At 49.8% G+C, this 12,899-nt stretch overlaps 1 protein-coding gene across 2 annotated transcripts in view; it reads right to left on the minus strand.

Moving 5' to 3' along the window:
* Positions 1 to 477: 477 nt before the first annotated feature.
* The window catches only part of sdcbp2 (syndecan binding protein (syntenin) 2), a 29,146-nt gene continuing 16,724 nt past the window's right edge, over positions 478 to 12,899 (minus strand). Inside the window, exons 4-10 of one of the 2 annotated variants that reach the window (XM_042099511.1) lie at positions 8,228 to 8,328; positions 5,710 to 5,874; positions 4,932 to 5,107; positions 1,851 to 2,022; positions 1,537 to 1,628; positions 1,292 to 1,350; positions 478 to 1,251 (exon numbers count right to left, since the gene is read on the minus strand). In XM_042099511.1, the coding sequence (XP_041955445.1) occupies positions 1,296 to 1,350; positions 1,537 to 1,628; positions 1,851 to 2,022; positions 4,932 to 5,107; positions 5,710 to 5,874; positions 8,228 to 8,328 (761 nt within the window). In that variant the 3' untranslated portion in view covers positions 478 to 1,251; positions 1,292 to 1,295. Of the gene's footprint in view, positions 1,351 to 1,536; positions 1,629 to 1,850; positions 2,023 to 4,931; positions 5,108 to 5,709; positions 5,875 to 8,227; positions 8,329 to 12,899 lie in introns of both variants that reach the window. The other variant, XM_042099512.1, reaches the window with a different exon arrangement.

Here is a 12,899-nt window from a genome sequence, read left to right on the forward strand (position 1 = left end):
TTTGCATACTAAAGGACACTGGGAAAATAGGGGGTGGTGTTTAGCATGGGAAGCCTACTTCTGTCATTCAACATTTCAAGTTACTTGCACATTAAAACTAGTAGAAAATGTAGGCCATTTAAAAATCCTCTGTTGAATGAACCGATAACTGTACGTTAAATATCCAAACTTCTTCTTGTAACGTCTTTATGTGGCTCTTCTGAAAAAGTAATAAATTTGGTAAAAGTGGCTCTCCAGGCAAAACAGGTTGCCGACCCAACAAACGGTCCCTAACCAGTAGGACGGCCCCGTAAATCGCCAGATACCGGATGCCAAAGACGGCAGCTTTTTTGTAGACGAACTTCAGGTCTATTCTATTCCCCGGAACCTCTCCAGGTTGCAGATTGTTATTACGTTGGTGGGTGTTACATTGCAGACTTGGAAAACCAAACTCAAAAGAGCACTGGGAAATAGACGTGTTGCACATAGCAGACTGACCACTTTGTAGCAGAGTTATTTATTGTTTTTTTTCCCTTGCACAATAATCATCTTGTGGTTACATTCATATTTATATTTTTACAGGATCTAACATGTTCAGGATGGTGGTGGTGAGGATTATCAAAAAGTTACAAACTCCTTAAAAAAACAGAATGACAAATCAAGTGATGTTTTGTTTTTTTAACACATACTCAGTCTAAAGCTGTAAATCAATCAATCAATCATTCATTCTTGGCATAAACTAACATAACATCAGTTAAGAAATAAACGGGGGAGGGGGGATGGGGGTTCACTTGCTTGTGCATGCGAATGGGGGGAGGGTGTCAGGTGCAGGTGCTAGTCAATGCCCACGATCCTTTTGCTTTACCACTACAGAAGCTCTCAACTTAAACCTATGGCTTCGTTATTCTGCTCCTTTATAAAAAAAAATACAGTAAAAAAGGTGCACGTCATGAGCCAAATTAAAAACGTTAACACTTGATAAATGTGATGTGATGCATTATTAGGAAGTACATTTAAAAGACAACAATATTAAAACAATATGAAAGGGGAGAAGGTAAAAAAAGGAACTAGACAGATCTTAAGGTCAAAAGTACTGAACTATATATAATACAGTAGAAAAGAAGGCATCTCGTAACATACATATATACGTGTATGTAATAAACGCATGTGATTTGAAGTCGTTTTCAGTTCAGCAATAGAGCAGCCGACCCGGTGGCCAGTGGGCAGGCTGGAGAGATTGTAGGCATCTGGAGAGGTTGGGCCAGGGGGCGGGGCGGGGGGCGGGGCGGTGGGAGAGGTTGGGCCGGTGCGGAGCTTCAGACCTCAGGCACAGAGTGGTCCATGGCAGACCGCAGCAGACCCCCAGACATCCTACGAGCACCAAGCCATGCACAATTACAACCAAACACATGACAAACGTTCACCTTTTTGCAGCCGGAGATAGGCATTAGATTTTTGTTAGATCATAAAACAGAGGATTATATTGGTCTTGCAAAACACACTACGTCCACTCTTCGACTTTATACTAGCTGGTGTTCGCTGCCTGCAAATACTCACTTTTTAATCATGTGTTCGTAGATGAACTTGGGCATGATTGTAATGGTCATGGCGGTGGGGGAGGTGGTCAGGATGTCTTTAATCTGAGTGTCCTGCAAACACACAAAGCAATTCAGACACACAAACTGATTTGGCTTGATGATCAATTCAGTTGGATTTGGCATGATGATCAAAGACACAAACTAGCAATTCAGTTGGATTTGACATGATGATCAGAGACACAAACTGGATTTGACATGATGATCAGAGACACAAACTGAGATGCCAGATAGCAGCTACATTGTGAAAAGCCACAGACAGGCCCGAGATCAAACCTTCAGGCCGATGACGTTCTGGCCGTTGATCTCACATATGTAGTGGTCAGTCAGCATGCCGTTGCGTGCGGCCGAGCCATCCTTGACCAGCGAGGTGATGCGGCCGGACTTGTAGATGAAGCCCACGTGACCGGAGCTGTCCTTGTGCATGGTGATGGCGCGCTGGAAAGGCCTGGACACACACGCGGAGGAAGAGCAGGTCAGCAATCAGCCAATCAGGGGAGCACACACAGGAAACATCTCCAAACCTACTCATATGGATCATCATTCATATCACAACAGTGGCCAATAGGAGACCCTTATGACTAGGTATGCTTCTGGCCTGGCCAATTCATGGGTTTCATCAGGTCCCTTTAGACAGGTGTATAAAACCAAGCATCTTGATTATCAATGCAGACTGCATGGTGCTTGATTAATACACCTGTGGAAAGGGACCTGATGAAACCCATGAATAGGAGACCCTTATGACTAGGTACAGTATGCTTCTGGCCTGGCCAATAGGAGATCCTTATGACTAGGTATGCTTCTGGCCTGGCCAATAGGAGACCCTTATGGCTAGGGGTGGATCCCAAACATTTATTTGCGTGCTGCTTCTTTCATCGGTCCTAGAGTTTGTGCCCCGGAAATCGTTCATAGCTCGGCGTCATCGAGGATGTCTCATTTGTCTAATTGCAACCAGAGGAGATGAGAACAGGGCCGATACGCGAGGAAACACGAGCATCCTATGCGGAAATGTTTTCAGTCGGAATTGTGATCATTGGTCCAAGCTGTAAAGGTGAAAAGTTCCCTCCCACGTTTGTAGCGATTTATTAGCGACAATAACCAAGTAGATAGACCAAGAAAACACCGTTATATGCTGGAATCATCATGAGCTATCATGCACACTTTTGTAAAAAAAAAGTTAATGCCTTTTGTTCACATGTTGTATAAGTTTTAATTTATGTCTCGAGAACTATCAAACACTACCTCATTATCAGGCTCAATAAGTGGGAATAGTCCATGCCCATATGATAGTTTTAGGCTTTATGGTACAAGTTAATATTCTCTGCAATTTGCGTGTAAAATGATCTGTTAACGTCTCTTAAAAGAAAAGTGATGCGTGAGTGAGGAGGACGTCTCGTTTCTCATATCTGCCTCTCCTTCATTCCTCCATCCTCCTTGCAGTCCTACTTCCTGGTTTACTTCACAAAGGAGGGGAAGGGAGGGAGGACAAACAGAGCAAAGGAGGTCGATAGCAGATAAACTAAGCAACTTTGAGGTGATTGGTTTGCTCTGCTTGTTGAGGTCCTGGACAAAAATGTGTCACTGATTAGGTGTGACCATAATTATGACCACCAGGGGGAACCAAATCGACCACAGGGGAAGGAAAATCTTGTTTTATCTGTGTGGACTTTGCCCTATAATTCCACAATGGAAACAATGACATCACCTAACTGCCTTGCGTGTCGCCCATCTGTGTTTGTGAGTGTAGTCCAAACGGCTCAAAGCCTCCAACATAATATGCCCCGTGTGCACGGCACCTTCACAGCGGCCATATAGAGATGGAGCACAGCACGGCCATATCGAGAGCAAGTGCTCGGTGACGGAGCACAGCAGGTTTGAAATATTGATACAATCTGCTGGTGGCAGCTGCTGGTTCTCCCCACTTCCCATCCAACTCGTGTGGAAGCCCAGATTGGACTCCAGCCACACAAACACCCCACCTCAGCTAGACATGAACATATAAACACCCCACCTCAGCTAGACATGAACATATAAACACCCCACCTCAGCTAGACATGAACATATAAACACCCCACCTCAGCTAGACATGGTCACACAAACACCCCACCTCAGCTAGACATGAACATATAAACACCCCACCTCAGCTAGACATGAACATATAAACACCCCACCTCAGCTAGACATGAACATATAAACACCCCACCTCAGCTAGACATGGTCACACAAACACCCCACCTCAGCTAGACATGAACATATAAACACCCCACCTCAGCTAGACATGAACATATAAACACCCCACCTCAGCTAGACATGGCCACACAAACACATTTCTATGCTAATTACCTGGAGACCTTAGATCACCTCATCATATAAATGATCCCTAATCATATGAAGATCATAAGATGATAAATCATAAGAAGAATCATTCACACCTGACCTGTTTGCATATGTTTTGAAAATGTGGATTGGGTGATCTGATCACAAGTGGACAGCGCTAAATAAGAGTGTCTTTGGTGATCTGGACAGCGCTAATTAAGAGCGTCTTTGGTGATCTGATCACAAGTGACAGCTTTTTAACAGGCCGCTCCCAGAGGGTCAGGCTGGGTTCCAACATCTCCACTGCGTCAGGGCAGCAGAGAAGACCATATGCTGCCCCCTCTCCACGCTGGAAGAGATCTACGCCTCCAGATGCCGTAAGAAGGCAATAGACATTTCAAAAGGACCCTTCACACCCAGGTCACTGTCACTTTCAGCTCTTGCCTTCAGGCAGGAGATACAGAACAATGAAAACCAGGACAAACCGTTTAAAAAATAGCTTCTATCCGAAGGCAATCATGGCCCTTACCTCTTCGAATTTGAAATAGTCTGTTCTTGGCCCCTAACCCATTGTGCAAATTTTATTGTGGAGTAATGTTTTTTTACCAGTGAAATCTGTACAGAACCATTCCTGTTCATAAGCAGTGCAATATATGTTTATATTCTTTTTATATTCATATGTGTATTTTTTAAACTATTTATTGTTCTTATGCAAACCTCATGAGTTGACAGCACTTTTAATCTTGTTGTACCTTTGCAAAAAGTGTCAATGACAAAGACTATCTATCTATCAGCGCTAATTAAGAGGGTCTTTGGTGATCTGATCACAAGTGGACAGCGCTAATTAAGAGTGTAAACAATCACCAGGCACATTGGTGTGGGTCAGGGAGACATGTGACCACATGTTCTGTAGTGTAAAGGCTAACATTTTCTTGGCGCGTCTTGACGTGTTCTTGATGCCGAGTCGTGCTCCCTCACGTTCACTCAAACTAGAGACTTTTCCCCCGTCAGTCGTGCTCCCTCACGTTCACGTGAACTGACCTGTCGCGTACGATGAGCTCGATGCGCGTCTCGGCGGCGGACTTCAGGGCCTTGTGGGCCTTATCGGTGCTCCAGCCAGCACAGTTCTGCCCGTTGATCTGCAGCACCTGGTCTCCGAAGCGCAGGCCAGCCAGAGCGGCCGGAGAGTTGGCCTGCACCAGCTGGATGAAGATGCCCTGAGGATGGAAAGAGAGAGTTGTGGTCAGTGGACTGAGGAGAGGAAGAGAGCGGTCAGTGGACTGGCTTTATGGAGAGGGAGAGAGCAGTCAGTGGATTGAGGAGTGGGAGAGAGCGGTCAGTGGACTGAGGAGAGGAAGAGTGGTCAGTGGACCGAGGAGAGGGAGAGTGGTCAGTGGACTGGCTTTATGGAGAGGGAGAGAGTGGTCAGTGGACTGAGGAGAGGGAGAGTGGTCAGTGGACTGGCTTTATGGAGAGGGAGAGTGGTCAGTGGACTGAGGTGAGAGAGAGTGGTCAGTGGACTGGCTTTATGGAGAGGGAGAGAGAGGTCAGTGGTCGGTCCACTGGCCTTAGCACTCAGCCTTCCAGAAACAGGAAGGACTAAGTGATCTGAAACAGGAAGGACTAAGTGATCTGAAACAGGAAGGACTTAAGTGAGCTGAAATTCAGGCGGTCATGCCGTAATGGAACTTAGTTGGGGGTGCTGGGGTTGAGTTGTTCAGACTGAAGTGGTTTGTGAGCTACAAGGATGTGGTGGGTGTGATGGGCAGACCAACCAGCCCTGCTGCAGTGACTGGTCGCCATGGTGATAATGACTCACGTTGTCGATCTCCCGGAGCCTCAGGCCGACCTTCTTGTCCTGGTCCTTGCAGAGGATGATTTCACGCAGACCCTGGCGGATCTCCGCACGCCTGATGCCAATGTCGTTGCCCGTCACTGGCCTCACCATGCCAGCCACGCCCATGCCCGCGGGCACTGCCACCTGCTGCACGCACAGAGAGAGAAAACAGGAAGATGACGAGGGAGAGTTTAGAGCTACGACGACACACATGAACAAAAAAATAACAGGAAAGATCGCTGAGCAGTCAACAGCAGAGAGCAAGACAGAAAGAGCAAGAACAGAGAGATGCAGCAGACGCGCCCCACCCCACACGCCACCCCACACACACGCCACCACACACACGCGCCACACACACACGCGCCACACACACACGCGCCACACACACACCTCCAGACTGCTGCTGGCTGGTGAGTCAGTGCTGTCTTGCCCTGTGATGATTCCAAGAACACAAGGCTGCAGTCTTGCGTATCCGGTCCACTCACTCCGGCCACTTCCTGCCCTGCATTACACAACACTGTGGGCCCTGCCTCCACTGTATTACACAGCACTGTGGGCCCTGCCTGCACTGTATTACACAACACTGTGGGCCCTGCCTGCCTACCTGCCTGCACTGTATTACACAGCACTGTGGGCCCTGCCTGCCTGCACTGTATTACACAACACTGTGGGCCCTGCCTGCACTGCATTACACAACACTGTGGGCCCTGCCTGCACTGCATTACACAACACTGTGGGCCCTGCCTGCCTACCTGCCTGCACTGTATTACACAACACTGTGGGCCCTGCCTGCCTACCTGCCTGCACTGTATTACACAACACTGTGGGCCCTGCCTGCCTAACTGCCTGCACTGTGCATTCACATGGATGAGAAGAGAGCAGCAGCGCTGGCTGCATAAGCCATGTGATCACTCCACTGTGCCTGTGCTGTTTTAACCTACCATACTCTGCCCTTCATTATTTAGGAACATCTACATCTAATATGCAGTTCAGTGATCTGCTTCACCTCATTTGTGGAATTACATAATACAGCAAGCTTACATTCACCAAATTCATAAAATCCTCTTTCTATATGCACTTTCTGAGTGCATTGGTGTACAAACAAACCCCTAACTCCCCCCTACAGTAAACATCTACGTCACCATCCAACACGTGGGTCATTTAAACGGCCATGTTGTCAAGGTCCTTGTCTTTTGGTGAAAGCATACTAGCACTTTCCATTAAATAATGGTGGACTGATGTGGCAGCAGGCGAGAGTGTGTCGGTAGACTGGACACACTGCATTAAAAATAGCCATTACACAACACACTGGACTAGCCTATCAGATGACCCCGCCTCCAACCGCTTGACCACACCCACCTGACTGGAACACAAACAAGGGCACAGCCAACACACCCAGAGGGGTAATTCACAAAGGCAGAATTAAGACACCTAGCTCAACTCGTTTCACTAATGCCAAACCAGGATGAGTAGGAGCAACTATGTCAAGCCAGGTGTAAGTAATTCAGGATGTGTGCGCATGCCCACGGTTGGAATTTTAAAAAAATACAGAAAATAGAGTTCATAGAGAATCATTCACACAAAGTGACCAACTGCTTTTGATAGACTAACAATGCAGTAAAGTGGGGTAACATGGCTATGTCTGTAAAACAGCAAGAGTAGGTGTGGTGGACCGACTGAATGCAAATCTACGTATGCATGCACCCACGTGTGAATGCTTCCTTATCTCGGCACGCGACGTCGTTCTCTTTTGTGAAAGCAAGTCAAGGTTAAATTTACCCAGGATAACGAAAAAAAATCCCAGCTTAATCCCTTATCTAGGTTTTGTGAAATCCCCCTCAGATGCACAAATACGAATACACAAACATGTATGCAAACACACAGACAGGCACATAGCCAAGCACGCAAGCGCTCACACACACACACACCCCCAGGCACACACATCCAGGCACCTGCGCACACAGCCACCCACACACACACACACACACACACACACACACAGACGCAGACGCACACACACCCAGGCACGCACACACACACCTAGGCACACACGCACTCACGCACACCTGCACAGGCACCAACACACACACACCCACAGGCACGCACACACACCCACAGGCACCAACGCACACCCACAGGCACGCACACACACACCCACAGGCACGCACACACACCCACACGCACCAACGCACACACACATACCCACCAACAGGCACCAACGCACACTGAAAAGGCGACTCATGCACACACACACACACCCACAGGCACCAACGCACACACACACACTATGAAAAGGCGACTTATGCACACACACACCCACAGGCACCAACGCACACACACACTATGAAAAGGCGACTTATGCACACACACACCCACAGGCACCAACGCACACACACTATGAAAAGGCGACTCATGCACACACGCACACACACGCACGCATGCGCACACACACACACACACACACACTATGAAAAGGCGACTCAGATGGCCACACACTTACGCTGTCTGCCAGCGGCACGAGCGCCAGGTTCTTCTGCACCTCATCGCTGTTGAGGTTCAGGCCCATGTAGTCCCCCAGCTCCTGCAGGTTGGGGTAGAGGCCTGCGACAAGACAAGGAGAAAAGTGGGCTACTAAATATCACAAAATCAAACATGTGTCCCCCCGTTTCTGCAGGTCAGGTTAGAGGCCTGACACGACAGGAGGATAACAACAAAATGTTGTTGGAGCAAAACAGACAGGCATATAGTTTGAAGTTGAAGTTGTTCACCCATTTGCCTTATATCAATTTACATCCCCATGAATGGGTGGTTTACATCATACAGCAGATTAGACGCCTCTGCCATTTGCTTTCCACAGGAGGGGAGAGGTTACCAGAGGTCATCAAGCAGAGTAATGGCAGCAGAGTAATGAGTAATGGCAGCAGAGTAATGAGTAATGGCAGCAGAGTAATGGCAGCAGAGTAATGAGCACATAGCAATGCCCAGCTCTCACTCAGTGACCAGGGTGGTTTAAATGCCCAGCACTCACTCCAGTGCCCAGGGTGGTTTAAATGCCCAGCACTCACTCCAGTGCCCAGGGTGGTTTAAATGCCCAGCTCTCACTCAGTGACCAGGGTGGTTTAAATGCCCACCTCTCACTCAGCGCCCAGGGTGGTTTCTCAGAACAAAACGGCCCAAGACAAACACACACACACCCCCCCCCCCCCCTTGCGTGGCCCCTCAGACCGGCGGCCACATAGAGGTGTATTTGCATGAGGAGAACATAAAGCACATGGGACGGTTTGTGCTTCCCCAGGAGTGGGCGGCTGGTGTCGTAACTCGGCCGATCCCAATCAGGCATCCCTCCACAGCCCCCATAGAGACTCATTTACCTGCACAGCACAGCACACCTAACCGCACACCTAACCGCACAGCACCGCACACCTAACCGCACAGCACACCTAACCGCACACCTAACCGCACAGCACAGCACACCTAACCGCACAGCACACCTAACCGCACAGCACAGCACAGCACACCTAACCGCACAGCACAGCACAGCACAGCACAGCACAGCACAGCACACCTAACCGCACACCTAACCGCACAGCACAGCACAGCACAGCACACCTAACCGCACAGCACAGCACAGCACAGCACAGCACAGCACAGCACAGCACAGCTAACCGCACAGCACAGCACAGCACAGCACAGCACAGCACACCTAACCGCACAGCACACCTAACCGCACAGCACAGCACACCTAACCGCACAGCACAGCACAGCACAGCACAGCACACCTAACCGCACAGCACAGCACAGCACAGCACACCTAACCGCACAGCACAGCACAGCACAGCACAGCACAGCACAGCACAGCACAGCACAGCACAGCACACCTAACCGCACAGCACAGCACAGCACAGCACAGCACAGCACAGCACAGCACAGCACACCTAACCGCACAGCACAGCACAGCACAGCACACCTAACCGCACAGCACAGCACAGCACAGCACAGCACAGCACAGCACACCTAACCGCACAGCACAGGACAGCACAGCACAGCACAGCACAGCACAGCACAGCACAGCACAGCACAGCACAGCACACCTAACCGCACAGCACAGCACAGCACAGCACACCTAACCGCACAGCACAGCACAGCACAGCACAGCACAGCACAGCACACCTAACCGCACAGCACAGGACAGCACAGCACAGCACAGCACAGCACACCTAACCGCACAGCACAGGACACCTAACCGCACAGCACAGCACAGCACAGCACACCTAACCGCACAGCACAGCACAGCACAGCACAGCACAGCACAGCACAGCACAGCACAGCACAGCACAGCACAGCACAGCACAGCACAGCACAGCACACCTAACCGCACAGCACAGCACAGCACAGCACAGCACACCTAACCGCACAGCACAGCACAGCACAGCACAGCACAGCACAGCACAGCACAGCACACCTAACCGCACAGCACAGCACACCTAACCGCACAGCACAGCACACAGCACAGCACAGCACAGCACAGCACAGCACAGCACAGCACAGCACAGCACAGCACAGCACAGCACAGCACACCTAACCGCACAGCACAGCACAGCACAGCACACCTAACCGCACAGCACAGCACAGCACAGCACACCTAACCGCACCGCACAGCACAGCACAGCACAGCACAGCACAGCACACCTAACCGCACAGCACAGCACAGCACAGCACAGCACAGCACACCTAACCGCACAGCACAGCACAGCACAGCACACCTAACCGCACAGCACAGCACAGCACAGCACACCTAACCGCACAGCACAGCACAGCACAGCACAGCACAGCACAGCACACCTAACCGCACAGCACAGCACAGCACAGCACAGCACAGCACAGCACAGCACAGCACAGCACAGCACAGCACAGCACACCTAACCGCACAGCACACCTAACCGCACAGCACAGCACACCTAACCGCACAGCACAGCACAGCACAGCACAGCACAGCACAGCACAGCACACCTAACCGCACAGCACAGCACAGCACAGCACAGCACAGCACAGCACAGCACACCTAACCGCACAGCACAGCACAGCACAGCACACCTAACCGCACAGCACAGCACAGCACAGCACAGCACAGCACAGCACAGCACAGCACAGCACAGCACAGCACAGCACAGCACAGCACACCTAACCGCACAGCACACCTAACCACACAGCACAGGACCGCACACCTAACCACACAGCACAGCACACCTAACCACACAGCACAGCACACCTAACCGCACAGCACAGCACAGCACAGCACACCTAACCGCACAGCACAGCACACCTAACCGCACAGCACAGCACAGCACAGCACAGCACAGCACACCTAACCGCACAGCACAGCACACCGCACAGCACAGCACAGCACAGCACAGCACAGCACAGCACAGCACAGCACACCTAACCGCACAGCACAGCACAGCACAGCACACCTAACCGCACAGCACAGCACAGCACAGCACAGCACAGCACAGCACAGCACAGCACACCTAACCGCACAGCACACCTAACCACACAGCACAGGACCGCACACCTAACCACACAGCACAGCACACCTAACCACACAGCACAGCACAGGACCGCACACCTAACCACACAGCACACCACACCTAACCACACAGCACAGCACACCTAACCGCACAGCACAGCACAGGACCGCACACCTAACCACACAGCACAGGACAGCACACCTAACTAGGGATGCACGATATATCGGCGGCCGATATATTATTGGCCGATAAGTGAAAAAATGAAAATATTATTATTGGTCCGATAACAGAATTCTGGCCGATAATTTGCGCCGATATTTTTTAAAGTCCTAATTTAGGCCTACGTAAGGTCCGTCTGGCTACACTGAGCTACTTGAGCTTGGTTGGCTATACTTTTTCCTCAATTTCGCCTAGTTCTAAGTTGTGTTTTAGTATTATATTTGCATTACTTTAGCTTGGGTTTTGTATTATTACCTAGAAATATGCTAACCATTCCTGCTTCAGTTCCAGACAGGTCATCATAATAAGTTATTAAAACCTTCGGGGCTAACCCCTTTCATTTCTGCTGCAGCAGGTTGTGCGCAACAGAGTAGATGGACATAAGATACAGTCTGAGGAGTTGCAGCTTTATTCAGTTACCCGCAGTTGAAACTAAACCTAAGTTTCCCCTCACAAACTCTGATTTGGTGGCTATACTGTAGCTTATTCCCAGCTTAGCCGTTTATGAGTGTTTAGTCCTAAATGAAAATGATTCATACTCTCTAGCCACTCACTGACGTCATGTTCACTTAAAGGAGCCACACATACTGTAGGGCTAGGCTACTGTTATGTTGACTGCTGTACTATTGAGGACTATTATGAGTTCTGTCCATTATTTGGTGGTAGGTAAAATTACTGCATTTAATAAGCATAATTTTATTGCTTTCCCCAAATCACTTTTCACAATTTTTCTTCAAGAGTAATATTATCGGTTATCGTATCGGTCACAACAAACCAATAAATATCGGTTATTGTTATCGGCCCTAAAATTCCATATCGGTGCATCTCTACACCTAACCGCACAGCACAGCACAGCCCCGCGCACAGCACACCTGACCGCACAGCACAGCTGACCGCACAGCACAGCACACCTGACCGCACCGCACAGCACACCTAACAGCACAGCACAGCACACCTAACCGCACAGCACACCTGACAGCACAGCACACCTGACAGCATAGCACACCTGACAGCACAGCACACCTGACAGCACAGCACACCTGACAGCACAGCACACCTGACAGCACAGCACAGCACACCTGACACAGCACAGCACACCTGACACAGCACAGCACACCTGACACAGCACAGCACACCTGACACAGCACAGCACACCTGACACAGCACAGCACACCTGACCGCACAGCACAGCACACCTGACCGCACCGCACAGCACAGCACAGCACTTGGCTTACTACAGGGAAGGGTGACAGAACTGCATTACCTTTACATACTTCCATAACTGCACAGTGTTGTATTCCCTAAATATGGTTACCAACCATGGCAGAGCAGCGGACATATCCAAGATAATTATACAGTTTATGAAAGTGCCACTTTGCAATATCCATAATGCATTCTTGAAGCCATCGTCACACTGAAAAGCAC

Source organism: Alosa sapidissima, chromosome 7 (genome assembly GCF_018492685.1).
Source record: "Alosa sapidissima isolate fAloSap1 chromosome 7, fAloSap1.pri, whole genome shotgun sequence".
Lineage (NCBI taxonomy): Eukaryota > Metazoa > Chordata > Actinopteri > Clupeiformes > Clupeidae > Alosa > Alosa sapidissima.